General features: G+C 37.2%; 1 protein-coding gene across 2 annotated transcripts in view; it reads left to right on the top strand.

Annotated features, from left to right (window-relative positions):
- LOC118002100 (methylsterol monooxygenase 1-like) overlaps positions 1-10,657 on the top strand; it is a 72,390-nt gene extending 61,733 nt beyond the window's left edge. For both annotated transcript variants that reach the window (XM_034992387.1, XM_034992385.1), the window contains one exon: positions 8,578-10,657. In XM_034992387.1, the coding sequence (XP_034848278.1) occupies positions 8,610-9,098 (489 nt within the window). In that variant the 5' untranslated portion in view covers positions 8,578-8,609 and the 3' untranslated portion in view covers positions 9,099-10,657. The remainder of the gene's footprint in view (positions 1-8,577) is intronic.
- Positions 10,658-13,994: the final 3,337 nt, after the last annotated feature.

The raw sequence follows: 13,994 nt of genomic DNA, 5'->3' as shown, positions 1-13,994 counted from the left end.
TGCCAGTAAAAACTCAGAAATTACAGTTTGAAAATACCATGCACAATGGCATCAAAAAGCATAACATACTTAGGAATAAATAAAAGAAGTGCAAGTCTTACACAATGAAACTACAACACATCATTGAAAGAAAGAAGACCTAAACAATGGAAACACATCCCATTATCATGGTTGGAATACTTAATGTTGTTCAGATAGGAATATTCCTTAAATTGATCTACAGGTTAGATGCAATCCTTATAAAAATCTCAGCTGCTTGGGCGCCTGGGTGGCTCAGATGGTTAAGCATCTGCCTTCGGCTCAGGTCATGATCCCAGGGTCCTGGGATCGAGTCCCACATCGGGCTCCCTGCTCCTTGGGAGCCTGCTTCTCCCTCTGCCTCTCTCTCTCTCTCTGTCTCTCATGAATAAATAAATAAAATCTTTAAAAAAAAAAAAAATCTCAGCTGCCATTTTTTGCATAATTAGGCAAGCTGATCCAAAAACTCATGTGGAAATGCAAGAGACCCAGAATAACCAAAACAATCTTGAAAAAGAATAACAAATTTGGAGGACTCACACTTCCCAATATCAAAACTTACCCAAAGCTCCAGTACTCAAAATAGGATGTTGCTGGCATAAGGATAGACATATAGATCGATGAAATAGCATTGAGAATCCAGAAATAAATCCTCACATTTATGGTCAGTTGGTCTTTGGCAAGGGTGCTAAGAAAATTGAATAGAAAAATAATAGTTTTTTAATGAATGGTGCTGCGAATAACTGGATAAAGACATGTAAAAGAATGAAGTTGAACTCCTACCTTCCACAAAAATGAAGCTGAATCTCACACCATTTATAAAAATTAACCAAAAAAGGAACATCAAGTTAAATGTAAGAGCTAAAACCGTACACAAACTTTTAGAAGAAAACCTAGATGAGTATCTTTGTGACCTTGAGTGAGGTAATGTTTTCTTAAATATGATGCCAGAAGTACAAACTATAAAAGAAAAAAATAGATCATTGAATTTCATCAAAATTAAAACTTTTTGAGCTTTGAAGAACTCCATCAAGGAAGTAAAAAGACAACCCACGGAATGGGAGAAAATATTTGCAAGTTATATATCTGATAAACATCTAGTATCCAGAATTTATGAAGAACTCTTAACAACAAAAGACAACTCAATTAAGAAATGTACAAAATATTTTAATAATTATGACTCCAAAAAAAAAAAGGCAAAGGCAACAAGCACATGGAAAATGCTTAACATCACTAGTCACGAGAGAAATACAAATCAAAACCACAGTGAGATACTGCTTCACACTAGGATGGCTATAATCAAAAAGATAATAAGTATTGGCTAGAGGGGAGCCTGGGTGGCTCAGTCGGTTGAATGTCCGACTCTTGGTTTCAGCTCAGGTCATGATCTCAGGGTAGTGAGATCAAGCCCCACATCGGGCTCCCTATTCAGCGGGGAGTCTGCTCAGGGTTCCCTCTCTCCCTCTGCCCCTGCCCCTCCTCCAAAAATAAATAAATATTTAAAAAATTAAGTATTGGTTAGGATATGTACAAGTTAAAACACTTACACATTGCTAGTGGGAATATTAAATGGGACAGCCACTTTGAAAAACAGTTTGGCAGTCCCTCAATTGTTAAATACCGAGTTACCATATGATTCACCACTCCTAGAGAAAGAAATACATATGTTCACACAAAAACTTACATACAAATGTTCATAGCAGCCTTATTTGTAATAACCAAAAGGTGGGAAAAAGCAAATGCCTTTCAACTATTGAAAGTGGTATATCTATATGGAATATTATTTGGTTATAGAAAGAATGAAGTGTGGTACCTGCTATAAAATAGATGAACCTTAAAAACATACTTAAGAGAGGGGCGCCTGGGTGGCTCAGTCGTTAAGCGTCTGCCTTCGGCTCAGGTCATGATCCCAGGGTCCTGGGATCGAGCCCCACATCAGGCTCCCTGCTCTGCGGGAAGCCTGCTTCTCCCTCTCCCACTCCCCCTGCTTGTGTTCCCTCTCTCGCTGTGTCTCTCTCTGTCAAAATAAATAAATAAAAAATCTTTAAAAAAAAAAAAAAAAACACTTAAGAGAAAGAAGCCAGTCACAAAGGACCACATATTTACATTCGAGTTATGTGTAATCATACATTTATGTATGATTCCAATTATATGAAAGTAGATTAGTGATTGCCTAGGGCAGAGGGTGGTGGTGGTTGTGGGGTTGTGGCATGACCTCAGGGGTTGTGAGGTTTCTTTCTGGAGTAATCAAAATATCCTAAAGTGGCTTGTGGTGATGGATGCAAAACTGTGAATATTCTAGAAGACTTTGAATTGCACACTTTAAAAAAAAATGGTTATCAGGACATTTTAACTTTTTCCCACACTTCCTCATTATTTTTCCCCATTTCTCTGGGAAATTGGAATCATTTCTTATATTCATGTTATTTTTACCTTTACATTATGTATCTTTTAAGACTTGTTAAAAACATTTTACTTGTTTTGTAGTTATGCACATTATTATTATATAATTTTATGATTAAATTGGTTTTTTTTAGTGTATGTGCTGCCGAAGCCAGCACATGATTAAATTGGTTTTTAATTCTCACCATCAATCCTTCAATTTAGTGATCTTTCTCCACTTTTAGATCTCTATTTCAATCCTCTTAGAAGATTTTTTTCAGGAAGGGTTATCGGTAGTAAGAATTTTCAGACCCCTTGCATATTAGAGCCTGTCTGTTGTCTTCACGTATGAAGTGACATCTTGACTAAGTATAGAAGTCTTGGGACTCAGTTTCTAAGTACAAGGGCATTATTTTGTTGCTTTCTAGTATGCGGTGTCATAGAAGAAAAAGTCTGAGCATGGTTGATTCTTTTTGTTGTTATTGACATTTGCTCTTGATTTTTGTTTAAGCCTCTATGCTTGTATGATTATTATGCTTTTTTTCTTTTAAAGTTCAAGATTTTTCTCCAGCATATGTCTAAGTACTGGTCTATGTTCATTAACTGTTTTCTTTAAACACATACTTCCCACTGACTCCTGGAAATAGAAGATGTTAGAATATAATACTCACTTTTTTCTAAGAATTGTGGTGATTATCAAAGTCATCAAAATAATATACATTATTTAAAAAAACTAATTAGGGGGTGCCTGGGTGGCTCAGTCATTAAGCATCCGCCTTCGGCTCGGGTCATGATCCCAGGGTCCTGGGATCGAGCCCTGCATCAGGCTTCCTGCTCCCGCGGGAAGCCTGCTTCTCCCTCTCCCACTCCCCCTGCTTGTGTTCCGTCTCTCGCTGTGTCCCTATCTGTCAAATAAATAAATAAAATCTTTAAAAAAAAAAACTAATTAGAAGGGGCATCTGGGTGGGTCAGTCAGTTAAACATCTGACTTTTGATTTCAGCTCAAGTCGTGATCTCAGGGTCCTGGGATTGAGCCCTGAGTCGGGCTCCCCACTCAGCAGGGAGTCTGCTTGTCTCCCTCTCCCTCTGGCCCTCTGCCTGCTCATGCATGGTCTCTCTTTCTCTAAAATAATAAATAAAAAATAAATAAAAATAACTAATTAGAAAATAGATGCTTTTGAAAATTTTAATATTCAAGAAACCACATCTTTATGGGACCTGTGTTCATATTTTTATTATTATTAATTTATTATATATGATTATCATTACTTTGATTTGTAATAGCCTGTCAATGGCAAAGAAATTTGTAGATAAATGTTCAAAATAAATATAACAGGGGCATCTGAGTGGCTCAGTGGTTAAGCATCTGCCTTCAGTTAAGGCTGTGACCCCAGGGTTGAGCCCCAGGTCATGTCGGCTCCCTGCTCAGCAGGGAGCCTGCTTATCCCTCTCCCTCTGCTCCCCCGCTCCCCCGCACCTCCCCCTGCTCCTGTGTGTGCATGCGCACTCTCTCTCTCTCTCAAATAAATAAATAAAATAAAATAAAATAAAACAAAATAAATATAATGGCTTAAAAAATACAAAGCTAACAATATGATTTTCATATTAATCCCCCCTAATACATTGCTCTAAGCTCTTGAGATAAATTTCTTGGCTATCAGGCAAGAGAAAGAAACAGCAGAAATAAGAGGGAGGGAGGAAAGAATCCAGAAAGAGAGATACAGAGACAGAGACAGAAAACATAAAAATTAGTGGATGAACGAAAAAAGACAAATGGCTAGAGATTCAGAGGAACAGAGACGTGCACATACACACCAAGGAAGAGGAGGAGGAAGCTCTTTAGTTACAAAGGACTCAGTGTAGGAGAAAAATACAATGGAGGTAGACTCACAAAGAAGAACAAGAAAAAAATAAGCAAGAAGGGGAAAAAAGAAAAAGACCAGAGAAAGATGATCAGTAATTTTTCAAGTATTGGTGCAAAAAATTTATTCTGTTTCACAGTATCAGCCAGTGAAATTCAAAACATATAATTGCTCATTATCAAAACTACTTGAAATTTTAATTAAACTGCTAGCCAATATTCTAATGTTGTGATTTTCTCTAATCCTGGTGAAGTTGTCTTCTGAATTTGAAAATCATAATTTGCCAAGGGAAAATTACTATTTTAGGTGCAGCTAAGGAGTCCAGAACACAATTATCATGAGGGACTGGGTGTGACATTTGGTGGATTCTCCATTTCTGTTTTAGTGTTTACCTATTGTCATAGAAGAGAAATGACCAGAAAGAAGCTATAGTTGTTAATAAGCTAGAGCTTAGCAACTTAAAATACACCAAAGCAGGAAAATTTTATTGGTAAATAACAATGCATGTGTTGTGTCTATTTGGACTTCTATTTAAGCAAAGGAGAAGGGGCTACTCAGGAGAAATAAAGGGAATAAAGCCTATTGCTGTTGGAATTCAAGGTGTCTAAAATAAAAAGAATTCTGTATGGCGCTGTAGAGATAACACTTTAATGGTAATTCATCCCCCCCAACTGAGGCAGAAGAAAAAATAAGACAAAAAATAAGCTCAGTATTTTCACATGTAGATTTTAAATATTAAAAGCATCAACAGTTATGAAGTTCTAAGATACGACATGGCCTGAAATCCTGACGAGTGGTCAAATGTTCTATTTCTTTCAGGTAAACGTGAACAAATAAGTTCAGGCAACGTAGACAGTTTAGATTTTATTTATTTATTTGTTTGTTTGTTTATTTATTTATTTACCAGAGAGAAAGAGCACGAGCAGGGGGAGCGTCAGGCAGAGGGAGAGGGAGAAGCAGACTCCCCACTGAGCAGGGAGCCCGACGTGGGGCTCGATCCCAGGACTCTGAGATCATGACCTGAGTGGAAAGCATCTGAGCCACTCAAGCGCCCCCAAAGTAGACAGTTTAAAAACAAAGGGTAAATGAAGTTTTATGAGTTCATTTGGTTTGTAGAAATTCAACTATGTAGTTATGTGTTATTTTCCTGTATGCATATTATTCTCCAGCAAATAGTCATTTTTTAATCAGATCATGTTATGTACTATTATTTTATTAATACTAAAATATTTATTAAATATCCACGTATATGTTCTCCTCTACCAATGCCAAAGGAGGTAAAACACATAGATATAGCCCCAGTCTTGTACTTTTTTTTTCACAATTAGATAACGTATGTGAAGAGAGACATAAAACAGACCAACAGACACTTGATGTGCTGACCACTGATTGACATGAGTGCTACATATCTTTGTATACGATAACACCACAGCTAAGTAGTAGCACCTTTTCTTTAATATCATCTGTTTATACTTCGTCTTTGAGTAATTGTCCATGGATCATTTAGAAGTAGTATCTGTTCAGGGGCGCCTGGCTGGCTCAGTCAGTGGGGCCTGTGACTCTTGATCTTGGGGTTGTAAGTTCAAGACCCATGTTGGGTGTAGAGATTACTTGAAAATAAAATCTTAAAAAAAAAAAAAAGAAGAAGTAGTATGTGTTGAGAATGCCAATTATCTTTCCAAAGCTCATCAAATTAATAACTCATTATTGATGGCATACAATGTGCTCTGTCCCCTTTCTTATTCCTTTAACCCAATGTTTCTAAAACTTCAGTCTTTCGCTTACTATCTTCACAATTTTTGCAATATCATCATACCAACCGTGCTATTATTTTAAAAATAATTTTAACTCATATTCCTTTCATTGTAATACCTACTTTAACCTAGTCCTAAACATTGATATCTAGAGAGTTGCAGATTTGTTTTTTTAAAAAGGTGTGTCTAGGTATCCTCAACTAAAATAATCACGTGAGCCCCCAGTGATATGCTAACCATACTTGAATAACCACACTGTTAAGTCAGCTTTGCTATCACCTAGCAAGAATGATAAATGTACCAACATAGAATCCTGCCCTGCAGAACATAAGCTGCTCTATCTTCTATCTCAAAAGGTAGTCTTATTTTTTGTAATCTAAGTAGACACATTCCAAGATACACATAGCAAAGAATATGTAAAGAAATCTGAGCTTCTTAATTTAACTATTTCACAGATCAAAATATCTCTTAAAAATTCATCTGTGTTTTTCTTTAAAGTTCTTCAGATTGATTTAGTAATTATTGATATTTACTCTGATAATAATGACACAAATATATTGCTGTCTCTTAATTTTCAACATGCAGAACAGTGTAAATCAAACAGCATTCGTGGAGTTTAAATAATAAGGAAAGAATTGGATCTGAAGAATAAATGAGGCTCTCTTTGCTCATTTGTTCAACAAGTGTTTACTGAATGCATATTATGTGCCTGCCCTTTTTCTAGGTGCTAAAGATGCATCAATAAAAAAACTTAAAAATTGATAAAACCACTGTAATCATGCATACATAAGAATTACTGTAGTACAAAATTTTATGGAAAAGTTTTAAGATACACATTTGTCTTTGATATACTCCCACCACTGTTTTTTAGTATCTCATCCCTTAATTTTGAAAATCTCCAAATTCTTAATTAATATTTTAATTCATACTTATAATTATTAAAAATATTCTCAGCAAGACTATGGACTCTGAGAAACAAACTGAGGGTTCTAGAGGGGCAGGGGTGGGGGGATGGGTTAGCCTGGTGATGGGTATTAAAGAGGGCATGTTCTGCATGGAGCACCGGGTATTATACGCAAACAATGAATCATGGAACACCACATCAAAAACTAATGATGTAATGTATGGTGATTAACATAACATAATAAAAAATTATATTCTCAGCATTTGTGTATAATAAAATATTTCTAACCTATAGAAAAGTGCAGACAATAATATAAAACTTTATTCTTCCATTTGTTCAGACTAAAAACATTGGGGTCACTGATTCCTTTCACTTACTATGCTTCATAATTACTGCAATATCATTGTACCAACTATGCTATTATTTGAAAACATACTTTAAAATTGATTCATTTTCCTTTCATTCTAATACCTACTTGATTCCTCACCTTTACTAACATCTCTAAAATTATGTTGAATGTGCCTTCAAATTATATCCAGAATCTACAACTTCTCATCATCCCACTGCTGCCATCTTGGTCCAAGACACCATCATCTGTTGCCTGAATTATTACAATAGCCTCAGAGTGGATCTGCCAACTTCTGCCCTTGCCCTCCTCCTCATGCATAGTGTAGCCTCAACACAGCACCCAGAAGAACCTGTTAAAATGTAAGGCAGATAATATTCTTCCTCTGCTCAAATCACAACCATGAATTATCATCTCATATAGAATAAAAGCCAGAGCTCTTAATATTCTATTTCTACAAGTTGTCTTTTTGTAGGTAGTTATTTCATTTTCACGTTAGATGATATCCTCTAGTAAGAAAATAACTCATATTATTAATCTACTCTTTTATCTATGGACATTTGGGGGCCTTTCATTTGCTTTGCTATTATAAATAATGCTGACATAAGAAATGCTAAAGGAAAGGGGCGCCTGGGTGGCTCAGTCAGTTAAGTGTCTGCCTTCTGCGCAGGTCATGATCCCAGTGTCCTCTCTGCTCAGTGGGGAGTCTGCTTCTCCATCTCCCTCTACCCCTCCCCCTTGGCTGTACGCTCTCTCTCTCAAAGAAATAAAATCTTTTTTAAAAAATTAAGGCTATATTTATTCAGTTTCCTAGCAATTACATTCCTAGGTATTTACCCAAGAGAAATGGAAATGTATGCTTATAATCTGACTTGTACAGAATATTTATGCAGATTTATCTATAATAACCCCAAATAGAAACAATCCAGTGGCCATCAGTGAGTGTGATATACAATAGAAGATTAATTAACAACAAAAATGAACAAACTGCTGTTAAGGCAAAAAACGGATGAATCTGTAGGGGCAAGAGCAGGCTGCCCTAAGATAGGCAACTTTGGCATGGAAATTATCTTGACTTAAAAGCAATCAAAACCCAGTTGTTTTCAGAAAACAACCTCCTCGGACGCTGAGAGGCAGGTTCCGAGGCTGCAGCACCTGGCCGAGTCTGGGTGACAGTGGCCCGCAGCTCCCGCGCGGTTGTCCAGGACAAACCAGAAACATGGGAAAACCAATGGAAATGTTTTAAAGTACTTCTCTTTAATCACTTTTGTATCCAGCTTCCTTTGATCTGTGGAACTTATTATTTTACAGAGTATTTTAATATACCTTATGATTGGGAAAGAATGCCAAGATGGTATCTGCTCTTGGCAAGATGCTTTGGCTGCGCAGTGATTGAGGATACCCGGCGCTATTTCCCGCATAGGCTCTTCCATCACGAAAGAATATATAAATATATTCATAAAGTTCATCATGAGTTTCAGCCTCCATTTGGAATGGAAGCTGAATATGAACATCCCTTGGAAACTCTGATTCTTGGAACTGGATTTTTCATTGGAATCATGCTCTTATGTGATCACGTCATTCTCCTTTGGGCATGGGTGACTATTCGTTTGATAGAAACTATTGATGTCCATAGTGGTTATGACATTCCCCTCAACCCTTTAAATCTGATCCCTTTCTGTGCTGGTTCTCGGCATCATGATTTCCACCACATGAACTTCATCAGAAACTATGCTTCAACATTTACATGGTGGGATAGAATTTTTGGAACAGACTCTCAATTTATTGCCTACAAGGAAAAGATGAAGAAGATTGAGAAAAAGACTGAATAAATATCTAAACCTTCCTGAATACACACACTTTCCTGAATTGAAGCGAGTAGCTAACGTTGCTTCTGCGGAGCAGAAATAAACAAGTGTCTTGGCCGTTAAGTGATACAAAGAACATTAACAACCTTTAATTATCTTCCTAGTGGGAACTTTTTCTACCTTACCTAAAAGTTCTGTATGTGTAGAAATAAGTATATATTTAAGTACGATTTTCATGAGGAAGTTGTAAAGGCCTTGTTGCTAACCTTACAGAAGGGTTTTAAGTAATGGAAAAAGTATTAATTTCTGTCTTTCCCCCCAGTGATACCATAGGCTTGAAGTTGAAATTGGTCTTTAAAATCTTTTAAATATATAGTGGCCATTTCAGAAACTCTTAGTAGGGTGCTGGCCTCATATTGAACTTTAAACATTTTTTAGAATTTGCCTAAACATCAAAGTATCATGGGTTGAACCATATCAATTGACAGTGGGTGAGGCTGCCGAATCAGGAATAGCCAGTACCAAGAACTTTACTCTTGTCCTGAGCTGACCGGTTTGGGGTGAGTCTCTTTCTTTGAGAAGTCTTTTAGGATTGCACTGTACTACTGATATCTATAAATTAAGGCATTTCTGAATGGTTGTAAGTGGAATTTTTAGTCCAAAGGTTTTTGGGTTACTTGAATTTTTTTAAAAATTGAGCTTTATTTCTGCTATTTACCCTTTCCTTTTTGTATTTCAAGTTTTCATTATACTTAAAACTATCTTGAAACGTGAACTGACTTGCTGTATTTGCACTTTGAACTATTGAAATAAATGTGATTTTTTTTTTGTCTGAAAAAAAAAAAAAAAAGAAAGAAAGAAAACAACCTCCCCCCTCAACTACCTGCCTGTGCCAGGAAGAGAACTATTAACAGAGATTCCTCTTTACCTAAGAAACTTATCTGCAGAACAGGGCAACCTTTATTTTCCAAACATCTCTCACCTTCCTGCTAATGGTCTTCCTTTCCTTTGTATACCCAGACCTCTACCCCTCTCCTTAGCTCAGATAAACTTCATGTTGCCTGACTGTGGAATTCCATGTCTATGTGGATTCCCTATACCTTTAAAGGTAAATTTGATTTTCTGTGTGGATTCTGTATACCTATGAAGGTAGATTTTATTTTCTTCCTATACCTATGAAGGTAAATTTTATTTTCTCCTGTTAATCTGTTTCATGTCAATTTGACTCTCTTAGTCCATCTAGAAGGACCTTGAGGAGTAACAGAAATTTATTTTCCCCCAACAAATCTCAAAAACATTCTTTTCAGGGAAAGAAGCCAACACAAAAAAATGTATACCATATAATTTCATTTATATAAATTCTAGAACAAATAAAACCAGTCTATGCTGATAGAACTCGGAACAATGGTTGCCTGCAGGAAGGAATTGACTACAAAGAGGTACAGGGGAATTTTCTGGAGTTATGTAAATGTTCTATATTTTGATTGTGGAAATGGTAGCACATGTATATATGTTCATTAAAACTCATTGAACTGGGGCACCTGGGTGTCTCAGTCAGTTAAGCATCCAACTCGTGATTTTGGCTCAGGTCCTGATCTCATGGGTCTTGGGATTGAGTCCCACGTTCAGCTCTGCACTCAGTGGGGAGTCTGCTTGAGGTTCTCTCTCTGCTCCTCCCCCATCTCACTCTCTCTCTCAAATATATAAATCTTAAAAAAAACCTCATCGAACTGCACACTTAAAATCTGTGCATTTTATTCTAAACATTACTCCTCAATAAAGGTTATTTTAAAAATAATACTACTAGAAACATATAGGAGTCATTTTTTAAAAAAGATTTTATTTATTTATTTGAGAGCGTGAGAGAAAGAGAGACTGAGCACAGGGAGAGGGAGAGGAAGAGGGATGAGCACACTCCCTGCTGAGTGTGGAGCCCGACAGGGGGCTGGATCCCAGGACCCTGAGATCATGACCTGAGCTGAAATCAAGCTTGGGACACTTAACTGACTGAGCCACCCAGGTGCCCTGGTACATACACAGTTTTGTCCATATCACATATGCGTACATTTTGTGCCGGCTCCAGATACGCACGGTATACCCAGACATGGAACTCTTCTGTCTTAGAGTTTGCAGATGTTTGTTTTACAAGATAACATGAGACTGATCTTCAGAACAATTTTACCAACTGGCACTAGCAGTGTGTAAGAGTTCCTGTTGATCTACATCTTCATTAGCACTTGGTATTTTCTGACTTCTTAATTTTTCCAATAGGTAGTGGGTAAGAATGTTACCTCACTATGGTCTTATTTTAAATTTTAAATTTTGATTAGTAATATGGTGGAATATTTTTTCCCACTTATTGACGATTTGTGTTTTCTCTAAAGTTACAGTTCAAGTATTCTATTTGTCTACTATTTCTCATTGACTTTGTAGAAGTTCTACATGTTGTTAACCTTTATTTATTTATTTATTTATTGAGAGAAAGCGAGTGCACATGTGAGTGGGGGCAATTGGGGGGGAGAGGGGAAGAGAGAATCCCAAGCTGGCTCCATGCCCAGTGTGGAGCCTGATGAGGGGCTTGCCCTCATGCCCCTGAGATCATGCCCTGAGCCAAAATCAAGAGGCAGATGCTTAAAGCAACTGAGCCACCCAGGTACCCCCATGTTGTTAACCTTAAAAATAAAACTTCCAGTTATTTTTTTTTACCAAAAGATGAGTTTTTTCAGCAGTAGCAAAGAATTGTGATCTGAGACAAGCTAGCTATGGCAAAGTGCATAGCCAAGCCCAACAAACAAAGGAGAGGTAAGCTCTTTTATAGAGGAAAGGGAGAAGTTGGGAAGGCTGTTATAAACAAAAAGTCCATTAACATTAATTGGGAATGGGAAGTATAGTAGTTTTTCATTGGCTGAGTTCTGACAGTCTCTCATGAGCTGGGCTGTTGCTAGGGAAGGAAGATAAGCCTTTCTAACTCCTGCGGGGATAATAAAGTAGTATCCACCTGCAAAGTCCCTCTCTTCCTTTGGGTCTGAAATTGACGAGTGGTAGGGCATGAGAGCTCCCCCTACAGAACCTTCTGACTCCATTTTAGTAGTTTCCCCTTAATGTTCACAATATATTCTGGATTCTTGATCTTTGTCCTTTATATGTGCCAAAAATATCTCCTTTCTGTGATTTGTCTTTTCAGCCCTCCCTTTTCTAATCTTTATTTTTTATTATTTTTTTCCAGTTTTATTGAAAACTAATTGACATACATTACTGTATAAGTTTAAGGTGTATAACATGATGGTTTGGTTTATATATATCGTGAAATGATTACTGCAATATGTTTAGGTAACATCCATGTTCTCATGTAGATACAATAAAAAGAAAAGAAAAAATGAGAAAAGTGTTCTTCTTGTGATGAAAACTCATTTTTCACTCCTTTAGTATAAGTGTATTTTAATGAACAGTTCTTAATTTTAATGTGGGTTTTTTTTTAATGGTTAATGCTTGTTGTGCCTTCTTTAAGAAATCATTTTATATCCAGATATTATAAAGATAATTTCTATTTTCTTTTTTTTTTTATAAATTTTATTTATTTATTTGACAGAGAGAGAGAGACAGCAAGAGAGGGAACACAAGCAGGGGGAGTGGGAGGGGGGGAAGGAGGCTTCCCACTGAGCGGGGAGCCTGATGCGGGACTCGATCCCAGGACCCTGGGATCATGACCTGAGCTGAAGGCAGACGCTTAATGACTGAGCCACCCAGGCGCCCAATAATTTCTATTTTCTTCTGAAAGTTTAAAAATTTTTGGTTTTCACATCAAATCTTTAATCCAGTTATCTTAGTGTGTATAAGGCCAAGTTGTTATAGAAAGAAGAACCCAAAATAGAGGGCTTAAATAATATAGACATTTTTATTTTTCAATAACAGCTCCAAAGTAAGCGTTTTAGCCTGGAGACTGGTTTTGCTTTATGTGATCATTCAGAGACCCCAATCTTGATGATGTCTCTGCCAAGGGTAGTTTGCTGATTGCCATTACATGAACAAGATACATCCTTCCACTTATTTAGGTCTCCTGGAATTAATAACTGTAGAAAGAAGACAGTAGGGAACAAAATGGAAGAGATAGCATGAATAGGATCTAGGGACCTGGAGGAGGGGCTCCCACAGGCTGTGCTCAGTTCTCTGCGACCACTGCCTACCTATGATCTTTGTTAGGCACCATGGAACTGGTTCTCGGATGCCCCACAGCTAGGGCTCTGAGGTTTAGAGGAGCATTCTGAGATTGGTGTTGGAACTTCTAGGAGGAAGGTGCCAAGTGGTTGAAGCTGTGAGTGCCAAACAGCAGCAGAAGGCTGGAGGTATAGCTGCCCTCATGCTGCTGGAGGGATCTGATTGGAACCGGAAACAGGAAGCAGGAGCTTCTTCGCCCCTTCTCCTGCCTTCCTATCTCCATCTCCCACTGACAAAACCTAAGAGAAACCTCCTGGCAGTGGGACAAATAATGCTGCAGTGGAAAACCTTGTGCATGTTTTGTTTTGTTTTTGTGGAACTTCTTCCTCCAGGCAAATTCTTAGTGGGATTATATGTAGCTTTTACGAGATATTGCCAACTTTTTCTCTATATGGGATTGGACCAGCAACATATAAAAACAATATCCTTCATACATATCAAACAATAAAAGACTTAATGTAAAACTAAACCCTGTTTACAAAAGCAACAAAAAATAAAATACTTAAGGGTAGACTTAACAAGAAACACACAAACTTTTCAGCAACAATATACAAGAGTGTTTTTCCACAGAGACACATGAACAGAGTACATTGTCAGACTTTTGAATCTTTGCCAAACTAATAGGTACTAAATAATTTGGATTTCTCTTATGAAGTTGGACATTATTTCGTATGTTTGAGATCCATTTATATATCTTTTCCTGTA

This window comes from Mirounga leonina, unplaced genomic scaffold (genome assembly GCF_011800145.1).
Source record: "Mirounga leonina isolate KUSES-001 unplaced genomic scaffold, KU_Mleo_1.0 Mir_82, whole genome shotgun sequence".
NCBI classification, from domain to species: Eukaryota; Metazoa; Chordata; class Mammalia; order Carnivora; family Phocidae; genus Mirounga; species Mirounga leonina.
The sequence above is the reverse complement of the archived record's forward strand: the minus strand, read 5'-3'. Positions and strand labels throughout refer to the sequence as shown.